The sequence below is a fragment of the Myxine glutinosa genome, chromosome 7, assembly GCF_964187855.1.
Source record: "Myxine glutinosa chromosome 7, kmMyxGlut1.1, whole genome shotgun sequence".
NCBI classification, from domain to species: Eukaryota; Metazoa; Chordata; class Myxini; order Myxiniformes; family Myxinidae; genus Myxine; species Myxine glutinosa.
The window spans coordinates 47,215,290-47,233,261 of NC_136267.1; the positions used below are offsets into that span (position 1 = coordinate 47,215,290).

At 45.9% G+C, this 17,972-nt stretch overlaps 1 protein-coding gene across 2 annotated transcripts in view; it reads right to left on the reverse strand.

The window, feature by feature from the left end:
• LOC137417005 (tetraspanin-9-like) overlaps positions 1–17,972 on the reverse strand; it is a 45,352-nt gene that overhangs the window by 14,246 nt on the left and 13,134 nt on the right. For both annotated transcript variants that reach the window (XM_068102718.2, XM_078781644.1), the window contains exon 5: positions 7,231–7,332. In XM_068102718.2, the coding sequence (XP_067958819.2) occupies positions 7,231–7,332 (102 nt within the window). The remainder of the gene's footprint in view (positions 1–7,230; positions 7,333–17,972) is intronic.

The following is a 17,972-nucleotide window of genomic DNA, read 5'->3' on the forward strand; positions in this document are numbered from 1 at the left end:
CTTCTCTTCTAGACTTGGTTATGACCAACTTCCCTGCTAGTGTCTGCTGCTCTTCTTCTGCTCCAATCGGTTCTTCTGATCATGTGCTTGTCAAAGTGGACATCTCTCTGGCCATTCTCAGAGAGCCTCCTCAGCGTCGACGAGTCTGGCATTTCACTCAGGCCGACTGGGACGGTCTTCAAGCAGCCATCAATCGGCTGGATTGGTCTCCCATCTCCACTGCCTCTGACATCAATTCTTCCTGGGAATTCTTCCAAAGCAAACTGATCTCTCTCATGCACAGATTTATCCCATCTCGCCTTCAGTTGTCTTACCCTTCCTCCCATCCATGGTACACTGAATCTTGTGGTGAGGCAGTTGCCCTGAAACAACTTGCCTTTGCCTCTTGGAAGGCTAATCCAACTGAAGGAAATCTCGGTTCCTTCCACCAAGCTCGGAACAAGTGTGTGTCTACCCTCAGGAGTGCCAGGAAGCACTATCTCTCCTCACTCAAGAATGAACTCTCAAACCTGTCTCCTTCCTCCAAATCCTGGTGGCGTCTGGTCAAATCCGTTTCTGGTGTTTGTTCCCCCTCCATCCCCTCCCTTACCTCAAATGGCCACACAGTTGACATCGCACGTGACAAAGCCGAATGCCTCAACTCTGTGTTTGCCTCAAAATCCTTAGTCCCAAACCCATCTCTCTCTGTTCCCACCTTTCCCAGTCGAACCAAACTGCTCCTGGACTCTGTGACCTTCTCTCCTGACAAGGTGGAGGAGTTTTTGTCAAACCTCGACTCTGATTCTGCAACTGGACCAGATGGCATCAGCCCACGGGTCCTAAAATCCTGCTCTGCCGCTCTATCTCACCCTCTCTCTGTTCTTTTCACCCTATCTTTTGCTCAAGGTCATCTGCCAGCATCCTGGAAATCAGCAAACATTACCGCTTTACACAAAAAAGGTGCAAAAACAGATCCTTGCAACTACAGACCAATCAGCCTGCTCCCAATTATCAGCAAAGTCATGGAATCCATCATTGCTTCAGATATGAAATCTTTCCTCTTCTCCAATGGCTTGATCTCTGATCATCAATTTGGTTTCAGACCAGGTCACTCTACTCTGGACATGCTGCTTCTGCTGTCTCAACAATGGATGGAGGTCCTCAATGCCAAACAGGAAATCAGAGCTGTCTCCCTTGACATATCACGTGCCTTCGATACGGTCTGGCACCCAGCTCTGCTCACCAAACTCTCCTCCTATGGTATCCATGGAAATCTCCATGCATGGCTTGCGGACTTCCTCTCTGGTCGTAGTCAACGTGTGGCCCTGAATGGATTTCTCTCATCTCCCCTTCCCGTTCAGGCTGGAGTTCCCCAAGGCAGTGTGCTGGGCCCTGTGCTTTTTCTGGTCTTTATCAATGATCTCTCCGACTCTCTGGAAAATCCTCTGTATCTCTTTGCTGATGACTCCACTCTCTGCTGCTCCATTCCTCTTCCCTCAGATCGGCAGTCTGCAGCCTCCTCACTCTCTGAAGACCTGGACAAAATCACAGACTGGTCAAACATGTGGAACATGTCTTTCAATCCTGACAAATCTCACACTCTTACTATGTCTCTCCGAAAAGATCGACTGGACAACCCTCCCATCTACTTTCTCAACAATCCTCTCCATGAAGTTCTGTCGCTCAAGCTTTTGGGTCTCACCATCTGCCATGATCTTTCTTGGGAAAACCACATTTCCAAGCTGGCCTCCAAAGCCAGTCGCCGACTGGTCATCCTCCGTCGTGCGAAGTCCTTCCTAGGTACACCTGAGCTCCTCACCACATACAAGGCTTTCATCCGCAGCTCAATGGAATACTGTTCTCCCCTATGGGCTGGTGCTCCTGCCTCACACCTGGCTCGGCTTCACGCTGTTGAATCCAAAGCTTTCAGAATCATTGGAATCTCCCGCGATGAAGCTATCTCTGAGGGCCTTTCACTCACTCACCGCAGGCAGGTAGGTGGTCTTTCTGTCTTCTACCGACTCCTCTCCGGCCTTGCTCCCCCAGCTCTCTCTGTGCTCTGTCCCCCAAATATTCCTACAGGTCGCACAAGATCTGCCAGCCACCCTCTGATGGTTAAACTGCCGAAATCTCGGCTCTCTGCTCACCTTCACTCTTTCATTCCTCTTTTCTCCCGCCTCTAGAACAAACTCCCACACTCACTTCAATCACACTCCTCCCTCCAGGTCTTCAAAACAGCTGTTCACCACCATCTCTTATCTTCCCCCATCCAAAACCTTGATCTTTTCTACCCCCACTAATTCACCCCAGATCCACCTTGTTTGAAATTCCAACTTCTTTCCTGGAAGTCTTGGCAGTGTCCATATGTTTTATACCTCTCCCACCCCCCCCCCCCCCTTCCCATGCCTTCCCCCCAAAGCCCTCTCCCTCCCACAGTTCTCTCGATGTCTCCATGTCTCTCGGTCCCTGCTCTCAAATGTTGTGTTTGTGTCCTTCCCCCTCTCTCCCCATCTTGTCTACCGCTCCCGATGTTATTTGTTTTGTGTGTCTGTTTGTCTTTTCTGTGTGATTAATGTTCGCTCTTTCACGAGCCTCGATCTTGTATACAAAAAAAAAAAAAAAAAAAAAAAAACCTCCACTCATTCGTTCCTCATATCTCCCGCCTGTGGAACAGACTTTCCCCGTCTCTTCAGTCCCATTCTTCACTCCAGCACTTCAAGACAGCTGTTCACCACTACCTCAGGTCATCCCCCATTCATACTTATGAACTCTTCAACCCCAACTGATCCCATTCCAAAGCATTCCAAAGCATATTTTTCCCCCTCTCCGTCACTTATTTTCGTTTGTTCTGTTGTCGGTAATTTGTTCCTTTTCTGTGTCTTCCCTGCTTTCCCCTTCCTCTTATTGCTGTGTTTCCCCCTTTTTATTTTGTTCCCTTCCTTCCTGCTGTCGGTCATCAATGAGCCACGATCATGCATCAAAAAAAATAAACGAAAGCGCATACCTTTGCGAGGCTGAACAGTTTACGTTTTGTATCCCACTGATAGGCCAAATCTGGATTCGGACCTGAACCAAACTCTAATCGGCTTGTTCATGTCACTTACCCAACTCGTCCACCAAGTTTCGTCATAACTCATCCACAACTTTTGACATATATCATTTTTAGCCCTGTCTCTCAATGGTGAGGAGTCACTGAAAAAAATTCTATTATAATTATAAAATTATATTTAAAAATTAAAAAAGATATTCAGCTCACAAACAAACAGGAGCGAATACATAACCTCCATCCACCTTAGGTGGTGGACATAACAAATAATCATCTTGATAATATTTCACGAAATTAAATTAGAAAGACATATGTCTGAAAGACTATTCCTCTTCATGAGACCCAGTAGTATTCTCCTTATTTCATTGACTTCTTAAAATGTGTTTCTGTCTTCTACCGACTCCTCTCCGGCCTTGCTCCCCCTGCTCTCTCTGTGCTCTGTCCCCCAAATATTCCTACAGGTCGCACAAGATCTGCCAGCAACCCTCTTATGGTTAACCTGCCAAAATCTAGGCTCTCTGCTCACCTTCACTCTTTCATTCCCCTTTTCTCCCGCCTCTGGAACAAACTCCCCCACTCCCTTCAATCCCACTCCTCCCTCCAGGTCTTTAAAATAGCTGTTCACCACCATCTCTTATCTTCCCCCATCCAAAACCTTGATCTTTTCTACCCCCGCTTATTCACCCCAGATACACTTTTTCGAAATTCCAACTTCTTTCCTGGAAGTCCTTGCAGTGTCCATATGTTTTATACCTCTCCCACCTCCCCCCAAGCCCTCTCCCTCCCACAGTTCTCTCGATGTCCCTGCTCTCAAATATTGTGTTTGTGTCCTTCCCCCTCTCTCCCCATTCTTGTCTACTGCTCCCCTTATTTTGTGTTTTATGTGTCGGTTTGTGTCGGTTTGACTTTTTGTGTGATTAATGTTAGCTCTTTCACGAGCCTCGATCTTGCATACCAAAAAAAGAAAAAAAAATGTGAACAGAAACTCAGATGCACAAATACTTTGATCTCCTGCCTCTGGAACAAACTCCCCCACTCCCTTCAATCAGGTTCTAAAATCCTGCTGTGCCACTCTTTAACACCCTCTCTCAATTCTCTTCACCGGGTCTTTTGCTCAAGGTCACCTGCCATCTGCTTGGAAATCAGCCAACATTACCGCTTTACATAATCAGCAAGGTCATGGAATCGATCATCGCTTCTGACATCAAATCCTTCCTCTTCTCCAATGGCTTGATCTCGGATCATCAATTTCGATTCCGACCAGGTCATTCTACTCTGGACATGCTGCTTCTGCTGTCTCAACAATTGATGGAGGTCCTCAATGCCAAACAAGAAATCAGAGCTGTCTCCCTTGACATATCTCGTGCCTTCGATAAGGTCTGGCACCCCGCCCTGCTCACCAAACTCTCCTCATATGGTATCCATGGAAATCTCCACGCATGGCTTGCAGACTTCCTTTCCCGTCGCAGTCAACGTGAGGCCCTGAATGGAATTCTCTCATCTCCCCTTCCTGTTCATGCTGGAGTTCCTCAAGGCAGTTTTCTGGGCTCTGTGCTTTTTCTGGTCTTCATTAATGATCTCTCCGACTCTCTGGAAAATCCTCTCTATCTCTTTGCTGATGACTCCACTCTCTGCTGCTCAATATCTCAACCCTCAGATCGGCAGGCAGCAGCCTCTTCACTCTCTGCAGACCTGGACAAAATCACAAACTGGTCAAACAAATCGAACATGTCTTTCAATCCTGACAAATCTCACACTCTCAATATGTCTCTCTGAAAAGACCATCTGGAAAACCCTCCCATTGACTTTCTCAATAATTATCTTGAAGAGGTTCTGTCACTCAAGCTTTTGGGTCTCACTATCAGCCATGATCTTTCCTAGGAAAACCACATTTCCAAGCTGACCTCCAAAGCCAGTCGCCGAATGGGGATCCTCCGTCGGGCGAAGTCCTTTCTTGGTACACGGAATCTTGTGGTGAGGCTGTTGCCCAGAAACAACTTGCTTTCGTCTCCTGGAAAGCAAATCCAACGGAAGGAAATCTGATTTCCTTTCACAAAGCCCGAAACAAGTGTGTGTCCACCCTCAGGAGAGCCAGGAAACAATACCTCTCTGTTCTCAAGACCGAACTCTCTTATCTGTCTCCCTCTTCCAAATCTTTGTGGCATCTGGTCAAATCTGTTTCTGGTGTTTGTTCCCCCTCCATCCCCTTCATCAACTCAAACGGCTACACGGCTGACTCCGCACGTGAAAAAGCTGAATGCCTCAACTCGGTGTTTGCCTCTAAATCTTGTGTCCCAAACCCATCCCTCTCTGTACCCACCGTACCCAGTCGTACCCAGCTGCTCCTGGACTCTGTGTCCTTTCCTCCTGACAAGGTGGAAAAGTTTCTGTCAACCCTCGAATCTGATTCTGCAACTGGACCTGACGGCATCAGCCCACGGGTCCTAAAATCCTGTTCTTCCGCTCTTTCACTCCCTCTCTCTGTTCTCTTCGCACTCTCTTTTGCTCAAGGTCATCTTCCATCTGCTTGGAAATCAGCCAACATCACTGCTTTGCACAAAAATGTTGCAAAAACAGATCCTAGCAACTACAGACCAATCAGCCTTCTCCCAATTATCAGCAAAGTCATGGAATCCATCATTGCTTCAGATACGAAATCTTTCCTCTTCTCCAATGGCTTGATCTCTGATCATCAATTTGGTTTCAGACCTGGTCACTCTACACTGGACATGCTGCTTCTACTTCCTCAACAATGGATGGAGGTCCTCAATGCCAAACAGGAAATTAGAGCTGTCTCCCTTGACATATCACGTGCCTTCGATACGGTCTGGCACACCGCTCTGCTCCCCAAACTCTCCTCCTTTGGTATCCATGGAAATCTCCACGCATGGCTGGCGGACTTCCTCTCTAGTCGTAGTCAACGTGTGGCCCTGAAAGGGTTTCTCTCATCTCCTCTTCCTGTTCAGGCTGGAGTTCCCCAAGGCAGTGTTCTGGGCCCTGTGCTTTTTCTAGTCTTCATCAATGATCTCTCTGACTCTCTTGAAAATCCTCTCTATCTCTTTACTGATGATTCTACTCTCTGTCGCTCAATTCCTCATCCCTCAGATCGGCAATCTGCAGCCTCCTCACTCTCTGCAGACCTGGACAAAATCACAGACTGGGCAAACAAGTGGAACATGTCTTTCAATCCTGACAAATCTCACACTCTTACGATGTCTCTCCGAAAATACCGACTGGACAACCCTCCCATCCACTTTCTGAATAATCCTCTCCAAGAAGTTCTGTCACTCAAGCTTTTGGGTCTCACTATCTGCCATGATCTTTCCTGGGAAAACCACATTTCAAATCTGGCCTCCAAAGCCAGTCGCTGACTGGGCATTCTCCGTCGTGCGAAGTCCTTCCTTGGCACACCTGAGCTCCTCACCACATACAACTTTCATCCGCAGCTCAATGGAATACTGCTCTCCCCTCTGGGCTGGTGCTCCTGCCTCACACCTAGCTCGTCTTTACGCTGTTGAAACCAAAGCGATCAGAATCATTGGAATCTCCCGCGATGAAGATAACTCCAAGGGCCTTTCACTCACTCACCGCAGGCAGGTTGGTGGTCTTTCCATCTTCTACCGACTCCTCTCTGGCCTTGCCCCCCCTGCTCTCTCTGGGCTCTGTCCCCCAAATATTCCTACAGGTCGCACAAGATCTGCCTGCAACCCTCTTATGGTTAAACTGCCAAAATCAAGACTCTCTGCTTACCTTCACTCCTTCATTCCTCTTTTCTCCCGCCTCTGGAACAAACTCCCTCACTCTCTTCAATCCCACTCCACCCTCCAGGTCTTTAAAACAGCTGTTCACCACCATCTCTTATCTTCCCCTATCCAAAACCTTGATCTTTTCTACCCCCGCTAATTTCACCCCAAATCCACTTTTTTGAAATACAAACTTCTGTCCTGGAAGTCCTTGGTGTCCTTGTGTTTTATACTTCTCCCACCAACCCCCCCTTCCCACGCCTCCTCCCCCCAAGCCCTCTCCCTGCCCTCAAATGTTATGTTTGTGTGCTTCCCCTTCTCTCCCCATCTTGTCTTCCGCTCCCTCTTTTTATATATCTTGTTTGTCTGGTTGATTTGTTTGTGAAATATATGTTAGCTCTTTCACGAGCCTCGATTCAGTATCCAAAAAAAAAAAAAAAAAATCTCCTGCCAGAGTCTCACCTTTTGCTGTAAAGAGTTCCAGGCATTAGTTAGACCAGTATTTCCTTCTCGCCCATACAGCTGCAGGCCCTCCAGCAGGTCTTGTCGTGTCCACTGCTCAATCTGCGAGTGTTTGGGAAACATTATCAGATCTGCTCAATACCTCTGCTGTTTCACAGAGGAAACCCTGATGATAAAACAATGAGGTTGTTAAAGAAATCAGAAAGAAAATAAGTACAGATATGTTCAAAGTACACCACCCCAATGCCAAATACATAAATAATATATCCTCCAGCATGGCATTGACAGGGCGCCTTTTACACCCGACAATGCCGCCATGCAGCACATAGAGACAGTATTGGGAGGGAGACGTGTACAATAATTGATTGATTAATTGCGTGATAAACACAACACACACACACACACAACAGGCATTTTAAGGCCATTTTCCCTGCTAGAGCGGCGGTTAGCCTAATTGCGTAATAAAAATCAATAGATAACAATCGTAAAATAATTAATTTCTTAATCAATTGGCTAATAGCATACCCAAACCACCAGTGTTTAATCTGAAGCTGTAACTTTAAAAAAAATGATTTAAATATTACTTAATCGAAAAAAAATTAAATAATCAATTGATTAATGAATTAATCAATAAATAATTAATCGATTAATCAATAAATAAAAAATATCCTTTCTAGCCACATCACTTGCTCATTGTCGTGTCCAAATATCAGCTTCCTAACTCAAAAGGTGCCTGAGATATTGCCCAGATGAGAAAGAAAACAAGTGAATAAAAAAATGTATGCTAAATTAAAAAGGCAATGTAGGGATGACAAACTACAGTCCAAAAAAGGTCCTAAACAAGATAGGGATGATGTTGGTTTGGAGCTGTGGTTCTTAACCTGGGTTCGACTGAACCCCAGGGGTTCAGTGAGCCAGTCTCAGGGGTTCGGCGGAGGTCCTCCGAAACGCATTGCACATTTTTTTTTTTTTTTAAGTTTTGTATCAATTTTGAATCTATGTGTAATTACGCTTATTATTAATACTAGGGCGTGCCCGTACGTGGGTGCAAAAAAACATGCGTGCAAACAACAACAACAAAAAAAAACTTTGAAACCACGTGGCAGTAATGACCACAGAACCCCCCCTCTATTTACATGAAATGGTTTGGTCCATTCGCAAAGCCAAAGCGAACGGCTTGCGAGTACGGTAGAACCCCCCCCCCCCCCCTATTTACATGAAATGGTTTGGTCCATTCGCAAAGCCAAAGCGAACGGTTGGTAAATAAATCGCCATAGCTCGGTAACTACTTCTCCGATTAATATGAAACCTTGAAAAGGCACATCCTCAGGTCCCCAGCAATATACCTGGCAAGTTTCAAGTATATCGGACCCGTGGTTGTCGAGAAACAGCGGTCACAGACAAACAAACACACAGACACACACACAGAGATTACTGGAATTATAGATAGACTAGGGCGTGCCCGTACGTGGGTGCAAAAAAACATGCGTGCAAACAACAACAACAAAAAAAAACTTTGAAACCACGTGGCAGTAACGACCACAGAACCCCCCCCCCTCTATTTACATGAAATGGTTTGGTCCATTCGCAAAGCCAAAGCGAACGGCTTGCGAGTACGGTAGAACCCCCCCCTCTATTTACATGAAATGGTTTGGTCCATTCGCAAAGCCAAAGCGAACGGCGAACGGCTAAATCGCCATAGCTCGGTAACTACTTCTCCGATTAATATGAAACCTTGAAAAGGCACATCCTCAGGTCCCCAGCAATATACCTGGCAAGTTTCAAGTATATCGGACCCGTGGTTGTCGAGAAACAGCGGTCACAGACAAACAAACACACAGACACACACACAGACACACACACAGACACACACACACACACAGAGATTACTGGAATTATAGATAGACTAGGGCGTGCCCGTACGTGGGTGCAAAAAAACATGCGTGCAAACAACAACAACAAAAAAAAACTTTGAAACCACGTGGCAGTAACGACCACAGAACCCCCCCCCCCTCTATTTACATGAAATGGTTTGGTCCATTCGCAAAGCCAAAGCGAACGGCTTGCGAGTACGGTAGAACCCCCCCCCCCCCCTCTATTTACATGAAATGGTTTGGTCCATTCGCAAAGCCAAAGCGAACGGCGAACGGCTAAATCGCCATAGCTCGGTAACTACTTCTCCGATTAATATGAAACCTTGAAAAGGCACATCCTCAGGTCCCCAGCAATATACCTGGCAAGTTTCAAGTATATCGGACCCGTGGTTGTCGAGAAACAGCGGTCACAGACAAACAAACACACAGACACACACACAGACACACACACAGACACACACACACACACAGATTACTGGAATTATAGATAGATTATTATTATTTTGCTATGTATGTTACGAACGAATGGAAATGTTATTTGTAATTGTATTCCCATCCCATTCATGGTTTCTCTGGTCTGTGTTTAAGATAAGTTGTTTCACACTGACTGTAGTAAGTTGAATCAATGAGCAACTTGCTAATTATTCTGTTGATGGTGCTTACTTGCTTACTTACTTACTGGATTTTGGACTTTGCAGGTGTTCGGAAATTCCAGTGAATAGCCTCGATTAGCTTGCCATGTGCCGTGCGTCATTGGTCGCGCCTTACTTTGGAGTTACTGATTAATTGAAAAGTAAGTTGGAAATGTTTGTGGATATGCAGGGCGTGTTCAGAGTTATATTAAAGTCAAAAGTGGATGGTGATTATAAAATATGATTGAATTACTCAGAAAATTAGGTGGAGGTGATATAACTCCTTTGGTCGCAATTCAAAACTAACAATTCGCAGTTTTCTATGTAATATTATAATTAAATGGAATTTGAGGTGACATAGAGTTGAGTAGATAATAAATCCCGTCATCGTAACTATAAGTTGTTTTCTTCGTTAAAATTTCTCAGTTTTTAGAGGGGTACTGATTATATTTAAGCATGTTCCATTTTTAATTTTTGTCATATAATTATTCACCCAAACTCAATTAAGATCAGTTTGTTACTTCCTTTTTTTTTTGCAGTATGTTGAGCAAAAAAAGGAAGTGTTCGGAGGATTACGTGTGGTACGGGTTCACGTGTTTGACGGAACGGGACGGAAGTCAGCGTCCTCAATGCATGCTTTGCAATGTCAAGTTGAGCAGCTCCAGCCTAGCACCAGCAAAACTACGGGAACACTTCAAAAACCTACACGGCGAGGGGCAGTACAAAGACGCAACGCTGGATGAATTCAAATTGAAGAGAGTCCGATTCGACGCAAGTGCTACCTTGCCCACTCTCGGCTTCGTTCCAATTGACAAACCGATCCTCACCGCGTCATATGAAGTTGCGTACCTGATCACAAAGCAGGGCAAACCACACACCGTTGGTGAGACACTCATCAAACTGGCCGTGTTGAAGATGGCCAACATCATGCTGGGAAAAGCTGCTGAAAACAAGTCGTCTCTCGTTCCACTCTCAAATGACACCATCAGATGCAGAATCGACGACATGAGCGATGACATCCTCACCCAGGTAGTTGCAGATTTAGTCGCAAGCCCGACGAAATTCAGCCTTCAACTCGACGAGATCACCGATGTTTCGAATTTGAGCCAGCTCATCTTATTTGTGCGTTATGTCAAAGGAGACGAGATCAAGGAAGACTTTCTGTTCTGCAAGCCTCTCACAACAACAATGAAAGCAGCTGACGTGAAGAAGCTTGTGGACGATTTCTTCAGAAGCAACGGCCTCTCGTGGAACATAGTGTCTGCAGTTTGCTCAGACAGAGCTCCAGCCATGCTGGGATGCGGTTTTGGAGCACTGGTGAAGGCCGATGCACCACACATCATCGTCACGTTCTGCGTCCTGCACAGACACGCGCTGGCATCAAAACCCTGCCTCCAAACCTGGCCAATGTTCTGAAAATCGTCGATGAAACTGTGAATTACATGTGAAGCCGTGCTCTGAATCATCGCATCTTCAAAGAGCTGTGCAATGAAATCGGCTCTGAATTCGAAGTCCTTCTCTACCACTCTAACATTCGATGGTTATCACAAGGGAAGGTAATGAGCCGTGTTTTTGCCTTGCGTGTGGAATTCGCCCTGTTTTTGCGAGAACATCAGCATTGCCATGCAACACACCTCCAAGAGTCAGAGTTCATCCTCGCCTTGGCGTACGTGGCTGACATCTTCGATGCACTCAATCATCTCAATTGCCAGATGCAGGGCGGTGGCGTGAATGTCATCGAATCTGAAGAAAAGTTGAGCGCTTTCTGAAAGAAGTTGCCGTTGTGGAGGCGGCGAACAGAGAAGGACAACTTCTCGAACTTTTCACTACTTGACAAGTGCGTGAGTGGGATCGAAGATGAGTCTGAAGTTGGAGGCACTGCGTACCGGGGGAGCTGAAGCAAGTGATTGCCATGCACCTGGATGAGCTGGGAAAGTCATTTGACGGCTACTTCCCCGACCAAGAGCAATACCCAGCATGGGTGAGGCAGCTGTTTACTTTCGATGTTGCAACGGCAGATGTCAATGACCAATACCTCGACGACCTCATCGAACTTCAGCAGAGCCAGACTCAACAACAACTCTTTGGCGCAACAACGCTCTCAACGTTTTGGTGCCGCCAAATGGAAGGGTATCCTCACATCGCTAAAATTGCCCTTGAGATCCTCACGCCGTTCGTTACAACGTATCTCTGCGAGCATGCGTTTTCGAGACTGGTGGACATTAAAACAAAGAAAAGGAGCAGGCTTGCATGCGAAAATGATTTGAGGGTTGCCCTTGCCAAAACAAAACGACGCATATCCCAGACCGCTTCCCAAAAAGAAGGACAGAAAACGCATTAAGATGCAATCTTCTTAATTTTTTTGTCAAATTTGAGAGGTTCCGCGAGTGTTCAGTGGGTTTCGTTCGGGTTCGGCGCCTTTAAAAAGGTTAAGAACCACTGGATTAGAAAGTAGCTAACAGTGCATCAAATAACAATCCCTACATCACTGCCTCATTTACACTTCATCAATCATTGCTTCAAGCTTCTACAAACATTTCACTGGTTACCACAGTACTTGATTACTCTTGTAGTGTAGCCACATAATGAGACTGTACAAATTAGCAGTCTGAGTATAATGTTATAATATCAGTACATGATCATCAACTTCTTAGAAACTGCATCGACATCTCTAATAACAGCATTCTATAATTATCTCCATTTGTGATTGGTTACTCTAAGTTGATTAAAAAAAAAGAAAAGTAGGATAGACAACTGAAGCTCCAAGAAGTCCCTGAAATTATACAAGAGCTTCTTATACTTATGCAGAAATGAAATATAGGAGCTTCTAATACTTTTAGCTCAGCCTAGCCCTAGACAATAGTCTGGAGGCAGTGATGTAGGGATTGTTATGTGATGGCAATACTGTTAGCTACTCTCTAAACCAACATCATCCTTATCTTGATTAGGACCTTTTTTAGACTGTAGTTTGTCATCCCTACATTGCCTTTTTAATTTAGCATAAATTTTTTTATTTACTTGTTTCTGTAATTTTTTGCAATGTGGAATAACACAATGGTACGGTTCTCAGAGGATGCCCAATCTTGGAGCAAAAGTGCCAAGATATCTTAGTCAGCAAAGTCAAACACTGCACATGTGTTCCTTTATTGTCTTACGTAACCCTGACTGTATCTTGCAGCTCTGTCTTATTGCTCGTTTCTCAAAGAGTAATGTCTTCATCCAGCCTCCGGCCACACAAGGACCTGCACTTAGAAATGCCAAAATAACTGGTGTGGTTTCCCTCTGATGAATAGGGTGGGGACAGAGGGGAGGGGCGGAGCCTCAAGAGGAATTTATTTATACACGGCCGGACGTGAAAGACACTCGTGGTTTTTACTGTTTTGTTTACTTGGTGTCAATAAAACTTATTATACACTCAAACTGCAAGTGTCCTCGATAAACTACTACGAGAGTACGAGGAGATACTCAAACTTTTGTTTTGTATCAGTGGGTGGAGCCGACATTTTTTATCCACGTCATACTACGTAGAGTAGTGTTACTACATAGAGTCGACAGTGACAGCACACTCCCTGATAACAGTTTTGTAAAATTAACTTCAATTAAAAAAAAAAAAAAAAAAAACACCTTTAGAGGCCATTTTTCCCCGCAAAGCGGGGGTTGGCCTTTTTCGGGGACCATGGTTGTTGTTGTTTTTTGGTCCCCTTTTTTGAAGCAATGTTTTACGGCCGGATGCCCTTCCTGCCGCCAACCCTTTTTGTCGCCTTTTTACGACAAGTACTTTTACGACAAGTTTTTACGACAAGTTTACGACAAGTCTTGGAGCTCGACATATCACGTGCCTTCGATACGGTCTGGCACCCCACTCTGCTCACCAAACTCTCCTCTTTTGGTATCCATGGAAATCTCCACGCATGGCTGGCTGACTTCCTCTCTAGTCGTCGTCAACGTGTGGCCCTGAATGGGGTTCTCTCATCTCCTCTTCCTGTTCAGGCTGGAGTTCCGCAAGGCAGTGTTCTGGGCCCTGTGCTTTTTCTGGTCTTCATCAATGATCTCTCTGACTCTCTTGAAAATCCTCTCTATCTCTTTGCTGATGACTCCACTCTCTGCCGCTCCATTCCTCTTCCCTCCGATCGGCAGTCTGCAGCCTCCTCACTCTCTGAAGACTTGGACAAAATCACAGACTGGTCAAACAAGTGTAACATGTCTTTCAATCCTGACAAATCTCACACTCTTACTATGTCTCTCCGAAAAGATCGACTGGACAACCCTCCCATCTACTTTCTCAACAATCCTCTCCAATAAGTTCTGTCGCTCAAGCTTTTGGGTCTCACTATCTGCCATGATCTTTCTTGAGAAAACCACATTTCCAAGCTGGCCTCCAAAGTCAGTCGCCGACTGGGCATCCTCCATCGTGCGAAGTCTTTCCTCGGCACACCTGAGCTCCTCACCACATACAAGGCTTTCATCCGCAGCTCAATGGAATACTGTTCTCCCCTATGGGCCGGTGCTCCTGCCTCACACCTAGCTCGGCTTCACGCTGTTGAAACCAAAGCTTTCAGAATTATTGGAATCTCCCGCGATGAAGCTATCTCTGAGGGCCTTTCACTCACTCACCGCAAGCAGGTAGGTGGTCTTTCTGTCTTCTACCGACTCCTCTCCGGCCTTGCACCCCCAGCTCTCTCTGTGCTCTGTCCCCCAAATATTCCTACAGGTCGCACAAGATCTGCCAGCAACCCTCTGATGGTTAAACTGCCGAAATCTCGGCTCTCTGCTCACCTTCACTCTTTCATTCCTCTTTTCTCCCGCCTCTGGAACAAACTCCCTCACTCCCTTCAATCTCAGTCCTCCCTCCAGGTATTTAAAACAGCTGTTCACCACCATCTCTTATCTTCCCCCATCCAAAACCTTGATCTTTCTACCCCCGCTAATTCACCCCAGATCCACCTTGTTTGAAATTCCAACTTCTTTCCTGGAAGTCCTGGCCGTGTCCATATGTTTGAAACCTCTCCCACCTCCCCCCCTTCCCATGCCCCCCCCCCACCCCCAAAGCCCTCGCCCTCTCTCAGATCTCTCGATGTCTCCATGTCTCTCGGTCCCTGCTCTCAAATGTTGTGTTTGTGTCCTTCCCCCTCTCTCCCCATCTTGTCTACCGCTCCCGATGTTATATGTTTTTGTGTCGGTTTGTCTTTCTGTGTGATTAATGTTCGCTCTTTCACGAGCCTCGATCTTGTATACAAAAAAAAAAAAAAAAAAAAGGAGGGAATACCAGTGAACTGGTACTCAATTAGCCGACCTCGGAAGGATGACAGGCTGAGTCAACCCCCCTGGCGTTAATTCAGCGATCGACCGGGATTCGAACCCAGGATCCTTGAATCCTAAGCTGGCACCCTAGCCGCTAGCCCAACACCAGGTTTTATTTTATTTTATTGCTTTTATCGCTTCCTCAACTTCCTTCTCAGTTATCTTCTTCAATGAACTTCAATGTCTTATTTATCCACTGATAACCCACCCACTGAACCCACCCACTGAACCCACCCAAGATTTTTTTTAAATGTCGGCCCCACCCACTGATGAAGAGAAGGAAGATAACTGAACCCAAGATAACCCACCCACTGAACTTCAATGAAGAACTTTATCAAGACAACATCTAAGTATTTATCTGAAGTATCTAAATCCTGGTTCTGAGAAATCAGAAGACCTCGGTAATACTTGAGTAGTTTCTCGCCAGACAAAAATACAGTCACTATAAATCATCAGAACGACGTTAGTCAAGCACACTGTACAAGTGACATGCTTTCTTATCTGCGCATGCGCATAGCAAGGTTCAGGGTTGATCGAGTCGGCGTGGGGAAGGGCGTGGCCTTGCCAAACTATGATGGCCTCGGTTGAGCACGAGAGAACACGTTCTCAGAGAGTATCTGTAAATATTTAACTGGAGAAATAAACTGGAGAAACAAATTATAACAAAGGATTCTGCACCAAGTAAAACTCCAGTCATTGCCATTGAGAGAGGCCCAGCTGAGAAATACACGTCTGAATAATTGTTGTAATATTTGAGTGGATGATGTTCTACGACTGATTTACAAATTTTGCAGTACAAACTTTATAGACGTGCTCACCAGTGGTGTACTGAGGATGTCTGGCATAATTTTTTTTTTTTAAATAACAATTTTCCCTCTCCACCCCCCCCCCCCCCCTCCCCTCTCCCCCATCTCCCCCATCCCCTGCTTCCACGTTCCTCTCCCAAATCCCCAATCCCAGTAGCCACAGGTAAGAGGGCATAGACATAAGGAAACTAGGATCTTTACATTTAAACATTAATTAATTGACCATTGACCACTCCAGGTGATGCAGTATGCCAAAACAAAGATGAAAGGATCACTAAATGTCAGTTCAAAACTTATTAAACTAGGGGGCCCGTTGGTCCATTGGACCAAATTTTAATTGGGGACTTTTGGATCTTCAGGAACTTTTGGGTCTTTGGTGACTTTTGGGTGTTTGGGGACTTTTGAGTCATCAGGGTCATCTGGGTCTTTTTGGTCCTCGAGGACTTTTGGATCATCCTGGTTTTTTGGGTACTTTTGGTTCATCGGAACTTTTTGGTCATCTGGGTCTTTTGGGGGCCTTTGGATCTACGGGAACTTTTGGCTCTTCGGGGACTTTTGGGTCATCAGGGTATTTTGGGTCATCAAGGACTTTTTGGTCATCTGGGTGTTTTGAGTCAAGTATTTTGGGTCCTCGGAGACTTTTGGGTCATCAATAACTTTTGGGTCCTTGGGGACTTTTGGGTGATTTGGGTCCTTGGGGACTTTTGGGTCATCAAGGACTTTTTGGTTCCTTGGGAACTTTTTGGTCCTCATGGACTTTTGGGTGATCAGGGTCTTATGGGTCATTAAGGACTTTTGGATCATCTGGGTGTTTTGGGTCCTCGAGGGTCTTTTGGTTCCTCGGGGACTTTTGGGGCATCTGGGTATTTTGGGTCATCAAGGACTTTTGGGTCCTTGGGGACTTTTGGGTGATTTGGGTCATCGGGGACTTTTGGGTCATCAAGGAATTTTTGGGTCCTTTGGGAGTTTTGTGTCCTTGGGGACTTTTGGGTCCTTTGGAACTTTTGGCTTTTGGGTCCTCGGGGACTTCTAGGTGATTTGGGGACTTTTGGGTCATCTGGGTCATCTGTGTTAAAGGGTCTTCCGAGGTCTAAGGGGTCTCAGCAGTCTAAAGGGTTAAAAGGTACATTTGAATAGTACTTAATTAATTGACGTCAAAAAGTATGACACACACACACACACACACACACACACACACACACACACACACACACACTGTTACGTGCTCCTCCCCGACCCCATGGTTACGGGGTACCTCCGAGCCCCGAGAGGGGTCACGGCAGAAAAATGTGTTATTCTGGGTAGTGCTGTTAGCTAGATTCAAAATCCCGTCTCGGAACCGTCTCGATAAATTTTCAATTTTCATAACGGGATCTCGGATCGGCTCGGTTCCCGGCAAAGTAAAAACAAAAACAAAAAAAACAAAAAAAAAAAACAATAAATAAATAAATAAATAATAAGGCTTCAAAAATAATGGAATTTCATTACAATATATAAACAACAATGAAAAAAATTCATTTCTGATGTTGAGTACTTAAATTCCGACTTAGCTTCCATTTACCGGGATGAAATAAAATACACCGCCTACATGCAGATGATCGGCCACCGACGGGACCGGGTTATCTCATTACAGTTTGTATTGTCGTGTAATTTCTTGCTCGGAATGTCAGAGGGAGAAAATGTTTCTGCCCAGGCATATTCGAGTCCAGGTTGGAGTTTCATTATCATTTTGTGAGTTGTGATCGCCAGGGGCTCGCTCCCCCCCCCCCCCCCCCCCCCCCGTTCCCCTCCCCTCCCCCGCCCGGCAATGCCGGGTACTTCTGCTAGTAAATTATAAAGCAGGCGGTGTAGTGATCACCGCCCCCCCCCCTCCTTATTTTGACTCTGTGACTAAAGTAAACGTAATCAACTTATCAGGCCTAAAGTGGAGATAAGATAACCAAAATACTGTAGCGGTTACCGCTGGATGCACACAATCGCCTTGCACCGGCCAGAACACGGCCAGACGCGCCTCTCCCGGGCATGCCCGGACTCACTGTTCCCGGGCACGCCCGAACCTCCCGGGCACGCCCGGTCTCGTCTTTCCCGGGCATGCCCGCTCTCGCCTTTCCAGGGCTCGCCCAGAGCGT